Source organism: Delphinapterus leucas, chromosome 2 (genome assembly GCF_059928025.1).
Source record: "Delphinapterus leucas isolate spDelLeu-1000000601 "Yukka" chromosome 2, BTC_Dleu_Yukka2, whole genome shotgun sequence".
Taxonomy (NCBI): domain Eukaryota; kingdom Metazoa; phylum Chordata; class Mammalia; order Artiodactyla; family Monodontidae; genus Delphinapterus; species Delphinapterus leucas.
Window position 1 is genome coordinate 105,745,803 of NC_143130.1, and position 17,157 is coordinate 105,762,959.

The 17,157-nt window shown below is 41.7% G+C and overlaps 1 protein-coding gene across 1 annotated transcript in view; it reads left to right on the forward strand.

The window, feature by feature from the left end:
- Positions 1–1,241: 1,241 nt before the first annotated feature.
- Positions 1,242–17,157, forward strand: part of RPGRIP1 (RPGR interacting protein 1) — a gene marked incomplete at its 5' end in the record, with an annotated part of 60,293 nt that continues 44,377 nt past the window's right edge. Inside the window, 12 exon segments of the mRNA XM_089906255.1 lie at positions 1,242–1,399; positions 4,218–4,492; positions 5,653–5,752; positions 6,283–6,396; positions 7,056–7,161; positions 9,931–9,954; positions 10,851–10,997; positions 11,477–11,550; positions 13,580–13,719; positions 15,264–15,424; positions 15,899–16,042; positions 16,506–16,623. Of these exon segments, the coding sequence (XP_089762381.1) occupies positions 1,242–1,399; positions 4,218–4,492; positions 5,653–5,752; positions 6,283–6,396; positions 7,056–7,161; positions 9,931–9,954; positions 10,851–10,997; positions 11,477–11,550; positions 13,580–13,719; positions 15,264–15,424; positions 15,899–16,042; positions 16,506–16,623 (1,561 nt within the window).

A 17,157-nucleotide genomic window follows, 5' to 3' on the forward strand; every position in this document is an offset into this window, starting at 1 on the left:
AAAACCACTGGGTATATAATGGATGACTCAAACTATATAAAATTCTAGAAAATGGAAACTAATTTGAAGTGACATAAAACATATGTATCAGTGGTTGCCTGGGAACAAAGGTGCGGGTTGGGGCTAGGATGGGGTGGAGAGGAGTGAATTGCTAAGGGGCACAAGGAAACTTGGCAGTGATGGATATGTTCATTATCTTTTTTTTCTTCTTTTATATGTTCATTATCTTAATTGTGGTGATGGTTTCACAGATACATACCTATGTCAAAATTAATCAGATTTTACACTTTAAGTATGTTCAGGGTAATACATGTCAATTATACTTCAATAAAGTTATTTTTTTTTAAACTTACATTTCATCATTTCCAAAGGATAGATTGGAGAGGTGGTAGTGGTACCTTAGGTGGTTCTGGGACTAAGGTTCTGAGCTCTCTTTCTTCCAGGGAAGGAGCTGTATTTTGAGCTCTGGGTTTTAGAATGGCTGCTACAAGATCAGAGCTGACTCTAGACTAGTGAACACTCACACACTCAAAGGTGTACTGTAGTTTCCTCTGCTTAGATCAAGCAGAGGCTGTATTCCAAGGAGGCAGCTTTGGGGACAATTTCTCCACACCACGGAAACAAAGGCGATGGCTCTTGGTACTTAAGAAAGGTTTCTATCCTTTTCCTTACTGGGGATATGAAGACAGTTGTGGGCACAATCCTTATTTAGGTTCAAATTATCTAATGAGGAGGAAAAATAAAAGAGTGGATTAAAAATAAAAATTAAGTAGACTAAAAGCCCTATTTGATACTTTTAGAAAGATAATATACTTTCCAGACAGGAGGTTGAGTCATATGCTGGAATGATTTTCCACATCCAGGAGTGACATGGAATGATAAAGAGGTCCATTGGTACACATTTCTTATACTTCCTGAATTTCCTCTTAAACACATGACTCAAAATAGATTCAAGGGCTTCCCTGGTGGCACAGTGGTTGAGAGTCCGCTTGCTGATGCAGGGGACACGGGTTCGTGCCCCGGTCCAGGAAGGTCCCACATGCCGCGGAGCGGCTGGGCCCGTGAGCCATGGCCACTGAGCCTGCGCTCCCGGAGCCTGTGCTCTGCAACGGGAGAGGCCACAACAGTGAGAGGCCCACGTACTGCAAAAAAAAAAAAAAAAAAAAAATAGATTCAAGCCCTCTGGGCAAGATGTGGTGAGAGATGTGATGAGTTAAAAAATTACATGTAAAAATAATCTCCATTTACCCTCTCCTGGGACTTTAGGTAAGAATGTAAAGACTCAACTACCCTTGAGCAGGATGACCCGGGAAGAATTGGAGGACAGTTTGTTTCGTCTTCGTGAAGAGCACATGTTGGTGAAGGAGCTTTTTTGGAAGCAACAGGATGAGATCAAAAGGTACCCAGAGTTCTCCTTAAGTCTTTAGAAGCTGTATCTACACCAGGCCTACACCACAATAAACCAAAAAGAATACATTTTCCTGAGATGTCTACACCAGAAAACAATTCAAATGTCAAGGATGGTTAACTCCAAAAATAATTTTTGAAGCAATATTGCTTTATTCTGTTTTCTTGCCAAACACATCAATAATCAATAGACTGTGGCCATAGTTTATAAAGCATCATCAGAGTTATTCCAACCTAAAGAGAAAGAGACTGCACAGGCTTCTGCCCTGGTCACAAAAGAGAGAACGGGGACAGGGGAATGGCCAAAATCTCAGGGGACCAAAGGCTGCAGGGGCAAGCAAGGGAAGGGGTTTTTATTTACCAAAAATCATATTGATCATTTACTGTATGCAGGCATGTTATATGTGCTTTATATGTGTTAACTCATTTAATACTATTTAATACTATGAAAGAATCATCATTAAGAATGAAAGGGAGGGCTTCCCTGGTGGCGCAGTTGTTGACAGTCCGCCTGCCAATGCAGGGGACACGGGTTCGTACTCCGGTCCAGGAATATCCCACATGCTGCGGAGCGGCTGGGCCCGTAAGCCATGGCTGCTGAGCCTGCGCGTCCAGAGCCTGTGCTCCGCAACGGGAAAGGCCACAACAGTGAGAGGCCTGCATACCGCAAAAAAAAAAAAAAAAAAAAGAATGAAAGGGAGTGCAAAGAGGTTAAGTAATTTGCCCAAGGTCATAGCCAGTGGGTGGCAGAGCTGAAAGCTCTTAACTCCAAAATATACCATACACAGTGACTTTAGGGTATTGGCTTTCAAAAGTGTACCTTTTGGGTGCAGACCTGGAAAAGAATCTGAGATGGGGTGTGGGTAGATAAATAGATGGGCAGAATGAGAGTTCCAAAAGTCTGGGGTTAATATCTAGAACACATTTTGAAGATATTTGTGTCAATGCCTCCCAGCCAAACACCACCAGGAACACACCTATAGCTGGGCAAGTTGGGTTAATTACTGCTGTAGCTTGAAAAAGTGCACACCATGGGCATCTCAGTAAGACTGTTAGAAAGAGCCTATTACAGGATTTTGGCTTCAGTTGGGCGATTTGGGGGAGGGTCCAAGGTAACAGAAGTTTGCTCTAGATTGGGTACTGTCAGAAAGCAGGGGCAGTTCTGTTTGGATATCTCAATGTCTTATCTACAGGGAGGTTAGACTAGAGTGAGGCTAAAGGTGTAATCGGGAAAGAAGCAGCAGTCACTCATATTAGTCAGGAGAGGAGCACGTTTGGTATTCTGCAGGTGGCAGAGTGAACTTGTTTTTGTCTGGGCTGAGACAAAAGTATACAGCGGCCTTGTTTGGTATCACTCGGTCATGGTCTCAGAGTGGCCTTCTGTGATGTTGTTGATCTGTGAGATTATGTCCAACAGCACAGTAACATGGCCTAGTTGTGAATGCCAGGCCACCAAACAACACTGAGGACTAGCTATGTCAGACCAATTCCCCGATGTCAAGAGCATTGCTTTGCTTTCTCATTGGTAATCCCCAGGAGTGGTTCAGAGCTTCATTTAGAATCTACAGTATTGCAGGCTTCCACTGTATGCCAACACTCTTCAGAATTGGAGATTCTTTTCTTTGTTTGTTTGTTTGTTTTTTGCGGTACGTGGGCCTCTCACTGTTGTGGCCTCTCCCGTTGCGGAGCACAGGCTCCGGATGCGCAGGCTCAGCGGCCGTGGCTCACCGGCCCAGCCGCTCCGCGGCATGTGGGATCTTCCCGGACCGGGGCACGAACCCGTGTCCCCTGCATCGGCAGGCGGACTCTCAACCGCTGCGCCACCAGGGAAGCCCTGAATTGGAGATTATTTTATATTGTGGAGAACTCGAGAATCCAGTGAAGTCAGATGGTTGCATGGGCCAAAAAACTTTGTCTGTTGGTCAGTAACCAAAAAGTACTTGAGGTTATAGATAGTAAGTGGCTAAATTGGATTCTGTCCCCTCAGACTTGGGGCAAGTTACCTAGCTGTTTAATGCCTTGATCTCTTTATCTGGATATAATGATATGTACTAATAATAGCTAACTCCTACCCTGCTTACAATGCACCATCACTGTTCAAAGCCCTTATTTTATCCTCATGACAATCCAATGAGCAGGTACTGTTTTCATCTTTATTTATAGATGAGGAAACCGAGCACAAAAGGGTAATGACATGCCCCAGGCCACATAGTAAATGTCAGAACTGGCAGGCAGTGAGAACACAGAATCTGACGGTAATGGTTAAAAGTATGATTTTAGGTCAAGATAATAACTAGTAATTGACTATCCATTGTAGGTAAGACTCGGTGTAAGCAGGGTGGGTATAGAGGAATAATCCTTAGAGTGGGCACATGTACAGGAATGTGTGGACAGTTGGGACTGGAGAAGTAAATATTAACATTTCTACATATATTTAATTATCTCCCTGTTAAAAATTAGTATTTTTTGTTTCTGTTTCATAATGACCATAATTTATTAGTACAAAAGAAACTATATAATTTTAAAATAAATATACACACGAATATACTGAAGACTGCCTCATTTTTTACTAAGAGAGTGTGTGAGCACTGCAACAGAATGAACAAAGACAGACACCAAGATGTCCCTGCTCTGAAAGAGTTACAGTGTATTGGGGACAGAAAATTAATTTTTAAGTGCAAATAGTGGACTACAGCACATAAGTTTATATCAGAGATCAATTCAGATTATTAACCACCAGATAAACTGTAGAGATAGTAACTGTCATAGAAGGAGAGGGCACGAGCCACCAGCTCTCTTTTTGCCCACAGGATGAGGACAGCCTTGCTCCGGTCAGCCGCAGCAGGCCGGGACCGGAGGGCCGAGGTGGCAGCGGCGGAGCAGCTCTTGGGGCCTACGAGGCGGCGGCGGAATGCGGGGTGGCGGCAGCGGCCCCCCAAGCACCTGCGCCCCCCGCTGCACGGCCTGCAACTGCAGTTCCAGCGCGTCGGCCCCCCTGCTCCCCGTTGCACCCAGCCTCGCGTCCACGCGGGACACAGACAGCTCCACACCGCCGGGGCGGCGGGGGCCGAGAAACCCAAGAGGGGTGAGGCTCAGGGCCAAGTCCCCGACAGGGCCAAAACACTGGGAAGGATTGATTTGCCAGCCACATTTTCCTCCCACTGCTTTATTCCGCCTACCACGCCCATTTTGTTCTTTTGTTCTCGTTCCTTTCTACCTCCCTAAAATCTTTTTTTCCTGAGTAGGATGTCCAGTTCAAAGTTCTCAGTTCACCATGCAGTACTGTTGAGAGGAGAATCAGACAATGGAAATGGGAATTTTGCTGGTCAAATTTTGCAGGGCTCTAGAAAACAGAGATAACTTTGATGACCTGCTTAGGTGTGAGCGGCAGTGATCTTAAGACAGGTCCCTCTCCTGGGACTCTGGGACTCTGGGCTAAGTGGCCTGTGCCTCTAAAACTGGGATTCTTCACCTTTTGGGGGAAATGGACTCCTTTGCAACCATGATCAAAAGCTAGGCGTTCTCCCAAGAAAAATGCACATACACATAGACAAAACTTTGCATACAATTCCATGGGTTCAGAGATTGTCAAAGCCTATTCCTGAAGTCCAGGCCTGGAAATCAGGCTGTTAAGTGAGGAGCTGCAGATTTTCATCTTCCTGTATCCCAAGTGGCTAAGTGCCTCTGGCTGCTATGGAACCCAACACTGAATTAAGTATAGTGCTGTGTGTAAATTTCCTTCACCTGGCCTACTCATCCCTGTTTTAGGTCCATGGGAATGGGGTGTCTTAACCCTGGGGACTCAATGTTAGGTTTTGTTCAGCACAGCCCTATATTTTCAAGCTCCCTCCTTGAGCCAACAAAATCTTTGTGAAAACAGCTAAAAGTAGAAAAACTAAATAAGTCTAAATTTCAATTCAGTTTAACTTCAGCATTATTGAATACCACTTACATACTAGGCACTAGAGACAATGATGCATTAAGAGTTAGACACACAGTCCCTGCTCTTCTTCCCCTTTATACTGACCTACTTGAGAGTCTGTAGTCCCGCTGACTTATTAAATCAGTAGTTGCATATTTTTGCAAGTAAAAACTGAGAAGCTCCCCTCTGAGATCATTGGTCATATAAGGATTTCCTCCAGATCTCAAGGCTCCCTACTTCCAGCACTTGGTGTTCCATTTCTAGCACTTGGGGTTCTGGAAAAATCTGTTGCCAGAGTCTGCATCTTCTGTCTAAACTTTCAGAGTCAAGGGACAGGCTGAGCTACACAGCTCCTCCCACATTCAAGGAACATGTGACAAATGAAAAAGCCAGAGGTGAAGTATCCAGTGAACCCAGCGAACAGTGAGTTCTTTTCCTTTATCCTGTGCTGTTACAACTTTAATTGGAAAAACCTCATTTAGGGAACAAGTGAATGTTGCCATTTCTGAGTCATTCCAGAATAATCAGAGAAGATGAAAGTCAGCCCAATTTGGAAGTTGTCAAATTCCAACTTCATTGCTTAAAAATGGAAAATAAGCATCTCTTTGTCTTCCAAGGAAAGGAAAATAAAGGCCCTTTCCTTAATTGAAGGTATTCCCTCTCTTTCCCTTTATATTTTCCCCCTTAGGTCGTAATTCACTTATATTTCTGTTTGACACTGGAAAGCTATATTTGGTAAGTTTATCCTCCACATATGCCAAGATTACTAACTCCTCTAAGTTCTTTTTATATATGTGAGAGCCCAGTTCTAAACCCCTATAACAGCGGTTTCTAATTCTTCTTTTCGTGTTTAATATTCCTAATTCTAACAGTATAATCTCTTTTAACAAAGTCATAATTATGATTAAACTCACTGGCCTATGCATGCCTAACAGTGCCCACATTATGACCAGCGATACTATGCAAGTGGAAGAACCACCCAAGTCTTCTGAGAAAATGTGGTCCAAAGATGAGAATTTTGCACAGAGAAGCTCTTTGGAGTGTGCTCAGAAGGCCACAGAGCTTCGGTAAGGGTGTGGCATTCCATGCCTCAAGCCATAATGAACTGAAAAAGAGGTTCTTGTTTGTACCTTTCTTCCATCTCAGAGGAAAAGAGAATGCTTGGGATTAATTCAATCTGAGAAGTAGACCTGGAGGCCCAAGTGGTTAAGTAATGGATTAACATAAAAGGGATGCTTATATATAATAAAAGGTCTGCTGCTTCACTTCACAGAAGGAAAACGATTTCATCCTCATCACCAGATGGGGGCTCTCAGCCCCCGCTGTGCATCAGTCCCTGGAAAACTTTTTTTTTTTTTACGTGGCTGGTCTGTTTTAGTCCCTGGAAAAGTTTTTTAAAAATAGACTTTATTTTTTAGAGCAGTTTTAGGTTCACAACAAAATTGAGCATAAAGTACAGAGATTTCTCGTATACCTCCCTGCCACTTCTCCCCACACTGCCTCCTTCACTGTCAACATCCCACAGCAGCTAGAATTGGGAATCTCTGAGACAGAGTCTAGCGAACCCAAATCCTCCCCCGCTACCTTTGAAATGATAAAGAAAACATGATCTCTTAGGTTCAGAAATAACGATCTTCCTTTGTGTCGCTGTCCATATCCACAGGGGGAAAAATACTTAACTCTGTCCATTCACAGAGGATATTTTAGCACTGTCTTCTTTCTCCAGAGCTTCCATTAAGGAGAATATACAGCTGATTCGACTTAAGAAGCTCTTACATGAAAGGAATACTTCTTTGGCAGTGACAAAAGCACAATTAACAGAAGTTCAAGCTGTGAGTTGCCATCATCAGCTGTGCCTTTTTGGGGGAAGAAAATCAATTAGTTAAGAGATTTGTATTATCTTCTCCACTTTACACATGGGAGACCACAATGGAGAGAAACTAAGTTGTTTGTCGAAAGTCACACAATTGTGATGAATTGGGAGATTGGGATTGACATGTATACATGTATAAAAAAAATAATTAAATAAAAAAAAAAAGAAAGTCACAGAATAGATAGGTGATGTTCAAATCCAGGCCTTACAACTCAGAATCCATTCTTTTTCCAGTACTTGCCATTATCCCTCTGCTGGGAAGAAGGCTCAAGCCCTGGCCTGCTAAGGTGGAATTAAGTGAGGTTACCTTGTGTCAGGTTAAGTTCCAAGCCAAAAACCACAACCAGAGTTTAATTAAACTTGGGGAGCCAAGAGCAGTCACAGGGGAGGGGAAGGAAACCAGATTACTGAGCATTTTCTATGTGACGGACTCTGTCCTAGATACTTAGAATCACGATCTCATTTAGCCTGACAACAGCCATAAAGGTAAGTACGTTTAACGGATGAGGGAACTGAGCCTCAAAGAAGTTAAGTAACTTGCTCAAGTTATAAAAATAGCAAGAGGCAGAGCAGGATTTGAGTCCAGTTTTATCTGAAATCAAGGCTCACACTCTTCTCACTACCACACAATGGAAACTCATATCTGAATGGTAGAAAGAAGGCATAGAGGTTCTAAATAATAGATTGGCACCATTCTTTTATTGAATAAACATTTATTGACTACCACAAACTGTGAAAAGCACTTGGATACAAAGATTAAAAAGATAAGACAGCTCCTGCCTTCAAGGAACTTACAAGAGTGAGAGGACAAGATGTAAACAAGTACAACTATCCACAAACAGGGTATGGGTGCGACACAAAAGAGAGAATAGATCCACCAGAGGATGGGGCGCAGGATCTGTAAAGGAGCCATAGGAGATTCTATTCGTGAGCCAAGTACTGACAGTTTGGCAGGGGTTAATGAGCGTGCAAGAGAGGGAAGGGCTTTCCGGGGAAGAGTGGTGTAGGCCACGGCACAGAGGTGAGAAACATCAGGGATCAGGTCATGGAGGTCTTATCGGGAATTTAGACTTTATCCTACAGATATTGAGAGCTGCAGAAAGGTTTTAAGCAAGTTGGTAACATGATCAATTTTTTTTTTCCCCAAAGAGATCACTTTGCCTTTTTTTAATGTCCAAAATATTTTGAAATACATGTTAACAAAAAGAATAATACTTTCAAGAAACTATTATAGAGCACTAATAATGATTAATTCTGGGTAGTAGTAGAATTATAGATGACTGCTATTATAGTACTTATACTTTTCTGAAATTTTCAACTTCTCAAAAATGACAAAACTACCAGGAAAGATCATCTGGCAGCAGAGTGAATGATAGGTTGGCTGGTATAAGACTGGAGGTAACAGATGAGTAACATGTTACTTAACAGATGAGTGATTCAAGGGAGGCAGGATGAGGGTCCCAACCAAGGCAGTGAGAGAGGCTCACAGAGAAAGGACTGTGTTGGGAGAGGTCCAGGAAGTGGAAGAACGGACTTCATCACCAAAGTAGGGTGGGTGAGGGAAAAGCAGAAATGAGAGATGACTTCTGGGTCTCTAGCTTGGGTGATTAAATGATGGTGCCATTCATTGAGATTAGCTACAGCTGGTGCTGCCCTTGGTACGTCTGTTTTGATTGGGACTAAGGGCATCTGTACAAGGCCAAACTCCAAACCTATGTTTTGTAGAGAACTGTGCATATGCTCATATTCTTTTGATTCGGTTAATTTTGGTAGCACTGAAAGGATGGGAAATCTGGAAAGGAAGTTATTTTAAAGTTGTATTGGTAAATAGCTATATTTGTGGAATTAGATTTTTCTTAAAATCCATCTATTCTTCCATTGCATTAAAGGAAGAAAGGGAGAAAGCCATTCTAAATTGAATGTCTTTGCCCATATTAATGGTAGTGGCAAAGATGACCTAAAATGGTGAATAATTTTCTAAAATGTAGGTTTTACAATTTGCTTTTTTTAAGCAATTTACCTTTCTAGTCATGCTTACTTACACATATACTAAGATAAGTTTGCATCCTCTCAATCCCTTAGCAGTAAAATGTGGTCAGTAGTGCAGACTCTGGAGTCACACAGGCTGAGGTAAAGTTCTGCCTCAGCCCCTTGAAAGCGGTGCGATTCTGGGCAAGTTAGCTGTATGAGCTTTGGGTTTCTCATTTTTAAAGTTTAGATAACAATACCTCTCGGATTTGTTGTAAGGATTAAATGAGATAATATATGTGAAACAATTATGATGATCATAATGTAAGAGATAATGAAACACACAGTAACATATAACATAGTAATTACTCAACCAATAATAGTAGCTGTTGTTGTGAGTTTGGCTATTGTTGTTTTTTCTATTTCTAAAACTGGAAAGAGACCTTTCTGAAGCATGATGAGTAAGAGATGGCACCTAGTTTGAAAATAAAAATACTTCTTAGAAAATCCACCAAGTGCAATGCAAATGTGAATAAATGACCCTTCATCCTTTTTAAAGAAATGGTGTCATCTATTACATTCACAGACTGCCTGGCAAGCTAGGGCAGGGGAAAAGGAACAGCAATTAGTAAACAGGCACACAAATTGACTTGATTTATGGGAATTTTTTATAATGTCTTTTAAAATAAATATTTAAACATTTGTATTATAAACATCAAGTTGATATATCAATAAAATAATACTTTTTTCTTTCTTTCAGGCATATGAAACTCTGCTCCAGAAGGTACTTAATAAAGATCCCTTAACTCTGTTTCTTAGTAATCAGAGGAATGAAACCCAAATGAATCTTCATCTTCAAGTAACATAACACCAGAATTTAGCTAACTATATCAAAGTTATTATGTTATATAATTTTTATTGAGACAAATGGTACTATCACTATTATCAGAAGATACTGCATTGTTTTCAAAATTGAAATATGAGATCTGAGTTGAGAAATATTTGGAATAGTATTTTTCAGCCTATTGCTACAGAGAATTATAGCATTTGTTCAAAAATTCCTAAGAGTAGTCCTCTAGCATGTGTGAGGTGGTGAGATATAGCAAAGTTGTTGCAAACCTTCTCTGGTGTTACTAAATACTTGCACCTCTGTGAGTGGGGTACAGGTGAAGCTAGGTAAGTGTCCGTGATTAAGAGTCACTAAGGCAGGGTTCCCAACATGACCAGCCACAACTGTTCCTCACCAGAAGGAACATGGTCATGCTGGGAACTCTGCCAGAAAAATGCACTTAACTTCTAGAGTTAACATATCACTTTGCTAGGGGCAAAAGGAGAAATATTTCATCATAAAAAGCATTCACATAGCTTAGAAGGTAAAGGCAGCTGAGAAAGGTGGCACTTAATTTAGAATCAGGGTTGAATTTGAACCTTGGGAAAATTAAGGCTCCAGTGACAAATTACAGTTTCCCAGAGTGGAAAATCCTCACTCACAGGGAAATGGTACTTCCTGAGAAATGCTAGGGTGGAAAACAAGGTCAATTTACAGTGCAAAGGCAACATACTATAAATCAAAGCCCTTCTTTGAGATTTCCACTAGGGAATGCTCCAGTTGTTTGTATCTTGAGACCCCTCCTGCTGAGTGATATAAACATTCGCAGAGCAACTTTCCTTTTGCCCCAGAATCAGGGAATCCTGGGTACAGCCCATGATGCCCTCCTCAGCCAAGTGAATGAGCTCAGGGCAGAGCTGAAGGAGGAGAGCAAGAAGGCTGTGAGCTTGAAGAGCCAACTGGAAGATGTGTCCATCCTGCAGATAACACTGAAAGAGGTAAATAACAATAATAATTGAAAGATACCATCAGTTGTATGTGACATTCCAATTTCAGAGATGTTAAAAAGTGTATCTTAGCAAAAATATGGGTATTTTATTTTTTCAAATAAGAAAAATGAGATTCCAAGTGGTTAAATAACTTGCTCAAGATTATACCATTAGGGGAAAAACTGGGATTTATATTTATGTCTGTTCTCCAAAGTCTTTTCTCTATTATAATGTTCTGCTGTTTCCCTAACAGTAGAAACCCAGACACCATGAAAATTTAATTCAGAGAATCCTCATTAATTCCAATTAAAATTTCTATCACACCTTCAATTGGTTCAAGTCTTTATAGTTGAATGGATCCTCATAGACATAGAAGATGAACATAGAAAATCTCCCACCCAAGTCCCACCCTGCAACAGAAAAGGGAGACCCTGTGCAAGGTAATAGATTTTAAAACCTTATCTCAGGCACTCTACTATCATTCTTAGTTTCAGGAGAGAGTTGAAGATTTGGAAAAAGAACGAAAATTGCTGAATGACAATTATGACAAACTCTTAGAAAAGTGAGTACCAAGTTTGGATCCCAGAACATTTTTTTGTTATAAAAGACAATTACTGGGGCTTCCCTGGTGGCGCAGTGGTTGAGAGTCCGCCTGCCGATGCAGGGGACACGGGTTCGTGCCCGGTCTGGGAGGGTCCCACGTGCCGCGGAGCAGCTGGGCCCGTGAGCCATGGCAGCTGAGCCTGCGCGTCTGGAGCCTGTGCCCCACAATGGGAGAGGCCACAACAGTGAGAGACCCGCGTACAGCAAAAAAAAAAAAAAAAAGACAATTACTGAAAAGTGCCTTCCGAATTTTAAAAATAAAAATAATACCTAGTCTCGATAAGGATACCGGGAAACTGGTACTCAGTACTCTTAGTGAGAATATAAATTGGCAGACTATTTTTGGAACGGAATTTGACACTATCAAAAAAATGTTAAACGTGCATATCTTTTATGCCAGATAACCCTTTTTTTTTTTTTTTTTTTGTGGTACGCGGGCCTCCCGCTGCCGTGGCCTCTCCCGCCGCGGAGCACAGGCTCTGGACGCGCAGGCTCAGCAGCCATGGCTCACGGGCCCAGCCGCTCCGCGGCACGTGGGATCTTCACGGACCGGGGCACGAACCCGTGTCCCCTGCATCGGCAGGCGGACTCTCAACCACAGCGCCAGAAGGGAAGCCCCCGATAACCCATTTTTTGGAATCAAAACTAAAGAAATCCTCTTGTGTATGTGCAAAGAGATCTGTGTAGTAAGAATGTTAATTAATACATTGTTAATTTAATTAGTAATAGTAAAAAAGAAGGAAACCATCCAGATTTCTTATGATAGGGATCGACTAAATAAATCGTGTTGCACCGCCACGTTGAAACGGTATAAAGCTGTAAAAAATTAGATAGATCTATATGCCTAAGATACACTATTAAAAGAAAAATCAAATTGCCAAAGAATGTGTTCATTGTGACCTAATTTATATCATGTGTGTGTGCATCCACAAACTTAATGAGATGAAAGGACTGAAATAGGGCAAAGAGGCACTTTTATTCTATATACTTCTATATCATATTAATTTTTCACAAGCATATATTTACATAGTGGTTTTGAAATTAAAAATACCTGTAAGTTTAAAAAAATTAAACGTGCCTTCTTATAAGTTAAAGGCAGCAGGGTGTAGATTGGGGAGGTTGCATGGGAGCATCCTGGGAACAACTGATGCTCTTCAACTCAGTGAAATAAAGTAGTGTGGGGATTACCCACTTTGAAGACTCCCTGTGGTAGATATTACTATTGGCCTCTTCCCTTCATTATTCATAACATTATCTTCTTGGATCATCATGTAATGTATGGGCAGGAAGTGCCAAGAAATCTTAGTACTAGCTTAACAAGTTGTTTTTAGACCACATTTATTAAAATGATAACTAGGAAAAAGACATAAGCAGAAATAATTGCTTGATTATCAATGTCACTTCACTTGTGTAAATAATCAAGAACTGGCCATGTGTCTTTTACACTCAAGATGGGTCTGCCCTGACAGCTAGATATAGTGGTGTGCAGGCTGCAGTTATTGAAAAGTTTAGTTCCTACCCTTCAGTGTAATAATTTACAATCTAGTTCAAAGGCAAGTATTCTCTAAACTAGCCGCTGGTGAAAGTAGACAGAGGAACGGAGTAAGGAAAAGAAGAATATTCTGTTACTTATTTCTAATCTAGCAGGCCTGAGAATGTCTTGGTACACAGTTCCCTAACTAAAGAAAACCATCATGCTGGAGAAGTTCCTTGGGAAATAGATATGACTTGCGTTGTTTGCCCAGGGGGTTATTTGAGACTTAAACCGAAGTGATACTAAGCAACTCCTCAATAGGACCCAAAAGTTCCAAGGCAGTTGGTAAATGACAGTTACAGAGAAAGCAGGGGCAGAAAAAACATGTAGGGAAATGAATGATGAACTAGGCCCAGGAGATGCTGAAACTGTGTAATAAAGACGTCATATCACCCACCTTTGAGTGTCCATCTGACAACTCTCCCCTCCCTCCTTACTTGCTTCCCATTTTCAGCATGCTGGATAGCAGTAATCAGCCTCACTGGAGCAATGAGCAAGAACAGCTACAGCAGAAAGTCTCTCAGTTGCAGGATCACCTGGATGCTGAGGTGGAGGAGAAGAGAAAAGTCTTACTTCAGCTGTCAAGAGAGAAAGGTAGGTCAAGCCCTGAAGAGTTCTCTCAGATGAGGCATCCTCTACATCTGGTTTGGGAGAAGGGAACTTGGGCCAACATTTCTCCAGTCCCATCACTTGATCCTATTTTTGTGTGGGTCCTGGATAACTAGAATAAGAACACTGGCAGTCAGGTCAGATTCACAATCAAGAAAGCATGACACCTACCTCACACATACTTATCCCTACATATTGACTTTCCATGTGAGAGAATGCCAATTCTTAAGTTATAATGTTTTTAAACAGTCAATTTATTGAAAGTGTTGAAAATGAATTTTTCTGCCTTTTATTCTCATCAGCCATTTTAGGGTGGTTTGGAATTGTTTTGTTTTAGCATCTGATGCCTGAAATTGAGAAGCAAATTATTGCTCTTGGTTACCACTACTATTTCCCCATCTTTTTTTAAAATTTTATTTATTTATTTTTGGCTGCATTGGGTCTTCGTTGATGCGCACAGGCTTTCGCTAGTTGTGGCGAGTGGGAGCTACTCTTGGTTGTGGTGCACAGGCTTCTCATTGCAGTGGCTTCTCTTATTGCGGAGCACCGGCTCTGGGTGCTCAGGCTTCAGTAGTTGTGGCTGGCAGGCTCTAGAGCGCAGGCTCAGTAGCTGTGGCTCATGGGCTTAGTTGCTCCATGGCATGTGGGATCTTCCTGGACCAGGGCTCAAAGCCATGTCCCCTGCATTGGAAGGTGGATTCTTAACCACTGCGCCACCAGGGAAGCCCTTTCCCCCTGTCTTAATTCTTGGATCACAGTAGTTATTCTGAAGATTTTTAAATACTGTCAAAGAGACCTTTGTCTCCCTTCTTTTTGCTAGGCTGGACCTTGATATTTAGTCTTATCAAACTTACATTTCATCATATTCTAGTATATTCACATAAAAAAGTGGAGGAAAAGAAATATGACATCAAGAAAAATAGAGTCAGGAACCATAAAAGGATAAAGCTTAGGAGTGCATGCTAAGGATCTTGTAGTATGTATGAAGCACAAGTGAAGTCTTGTGGTAATCTAATCTAACCTCCTCTGTAATGCATGATACTGAAATGATCACACTAAATGCTGATCACCTTCCTTCCCCGAAACACACATGGAAATGTCCAAATGCCCAACCTCCCTTCCTCCAACTCAGGGTCGGAGTCAAGGTGGGTGTCACAGAGAGCCAACAGCATAGAAGTCAGATGGAGTTGGGGAATGGTTGGGGAGATACTGAATTAAATGGTGCTGTCAAAAAGTTTGGACTATCCCAGTCGGTCAAGTGGCCCTGATTTTGTTGTGGTGGTGGTAGTTCTCCCTTCCATACTACAGTTCTGAAGGTGTTCTTTTTGTTTGTTTTTGGAGTCCAAATGTCAACTCAGGGTCAATAAGCTAGAACCCCTTTGTAGAAATAAGAGAGAATTGCTTCTCTAAGGGCAAGTTTATAAAATGAATTAAACATTAGTGGGAAAATTTAATTCACACTTGGGCCAACTTTAATATGGTTGTTGGTAGCTACAGAGTTTCAGCTTTCTGTATTATTTTTTCCCCAGCTCAAAACAAGGATCTGAAGCTTGAAGTCACCAACCTGCTTCAGAAGCATAAACAGGAAGTGGAGGACCTCCAAAATAAAGACACAATTTCCCAGTCTCCTGACTGGCAATCTGAACCAGCCACTTACCCAGCTCTATTCCAAGAGGCCACTCAGATAGAGGTAAGAGCATCTTTAATCAAACAGGTCCCCTCTACAAGAGGGACTGCTGGCAAATATCCCTTGAAAAGATGAAGGGACTAGAAAACTAACTGAATAATATTTTGTCCTGATTGAGGACAATATTTGGAAGTATATGAGAAGGCTGAGAGCAGAGATAGCTTCATGAGCTCCACAAACTTTTTCCACACTGTACAGCTCATAAAATTTAGAATTTTTTTCAGATGAGGACTTGCAATGATCTGCTGAAGAGCAAACAGCCATGGGAGATTGTATAACTTACTCACTGCTGCTGTTGAACATGAGGAACTAGGAGAGAGCACTAGAGAGCACTTGTAAAGTAACATAGGTCCTCTTCTACATATTGGAGTAGATTCTGCTGCTGGTATTTTACTATTATCAACGGCTGCTGTAGAGAATAGTTATTACTATACCTATCATTTATACTCCCTTTTACCAATGCTTTTTCCTCTGTAGCCCTGTGAACCAAAAAACCAAGAAGAAAAGAAACTGTCCCAGATGTTAAGTGAGTTGCAAGTATTGCATGCAGAGACCATATTGGAACTAGAAAAGACCAGAGACATGCTTATCCTGCAGCGCAAGATCAACGTGTGTTATCAGGTGCAGGAAAAGATGGTACAGGAAGGGGATAAATAAATGGGCACATGGGAACTACTTACAAGACGGGGAATGAAGCAAGACCCGAGTTTCCAGGGCTGATGCAAGGTGATATGCTGACCTATGCAAACACAGGATGTGCTGTCCTTTGAAAAACTTGAGGACTCACACATGCCCATGGCACCTTGGCAATAAAAGCCAGAAGGGGCCAGCTAATGAAAATGGCAAGTGGGAAGCTTCTGGGTTCAGATTTTGCCAGTCCCAGGAAAAATACTACCCTATGGCACTAATAGCACAACTGGTCCTGGAGGGGTCTGTGAGGAACCTAAGCCTTTTTCTAGTGGATGAATCTGCCCTGCTAAGGAGATAGTGGAGTCTCCTTTACCCAGCAAGTACCACCTTTTTATCTGGGCTCTTTGGTTCTGGGCCACTGAGATAGAAAAGTTCAGACATTATTTCGTTTCAGGAGGAACTGGAGGCAATGATGACAAAAGCCGATAATGAAAATAAAGTTCACAAAGAAAAACTGGAGAGGTTGAATCAACTCCTAGACCTCAAGAACAAGCGTATCAATCAGCTGGAAGGTATTTTAAGAAGCCATGGCCTTCCAGTATCCGGCAAGTCTTAGTACTTTGTTCACTTCCTCTTGGGATCTGTCACAGAGCTAAATGCCTGTGCTCCCCTCTGCACCTGTCAAGAGGGCGCCCTCTATGTCTTGGTATAGGACTTATCCCTTCCATTCTTGATTATCCTATCATCTTTGTTGTTTTAATACATGGTTAGCAGTTTCTTCTCCTGCATCATGTCAGTGTCTTTTCTCTGGAGAGTTTCAACAGGGCCCAGCAATTGCTGAATCTATTTTGAAAATAAGAGTGTATCACTGTTGGTCCTCAGGGTGGGTAACACGCTCCCTCTCTCAAGATTGTTTCCTCAAGCCAGGCCTATATTTCAGTTTTGGGGAGATAATAGAGCTACATCACTCATCTCTTGTCATCCTTTTCTGTGATTTCTCTCTAAAAGTCTCTGAATTCTTTGTTGCGGTCTGAGGATGTCTACATAACAGGGCAGGTGGCTGGACACTTATGCAAATTTTATTATGTGATACTTCCTGTATTTAA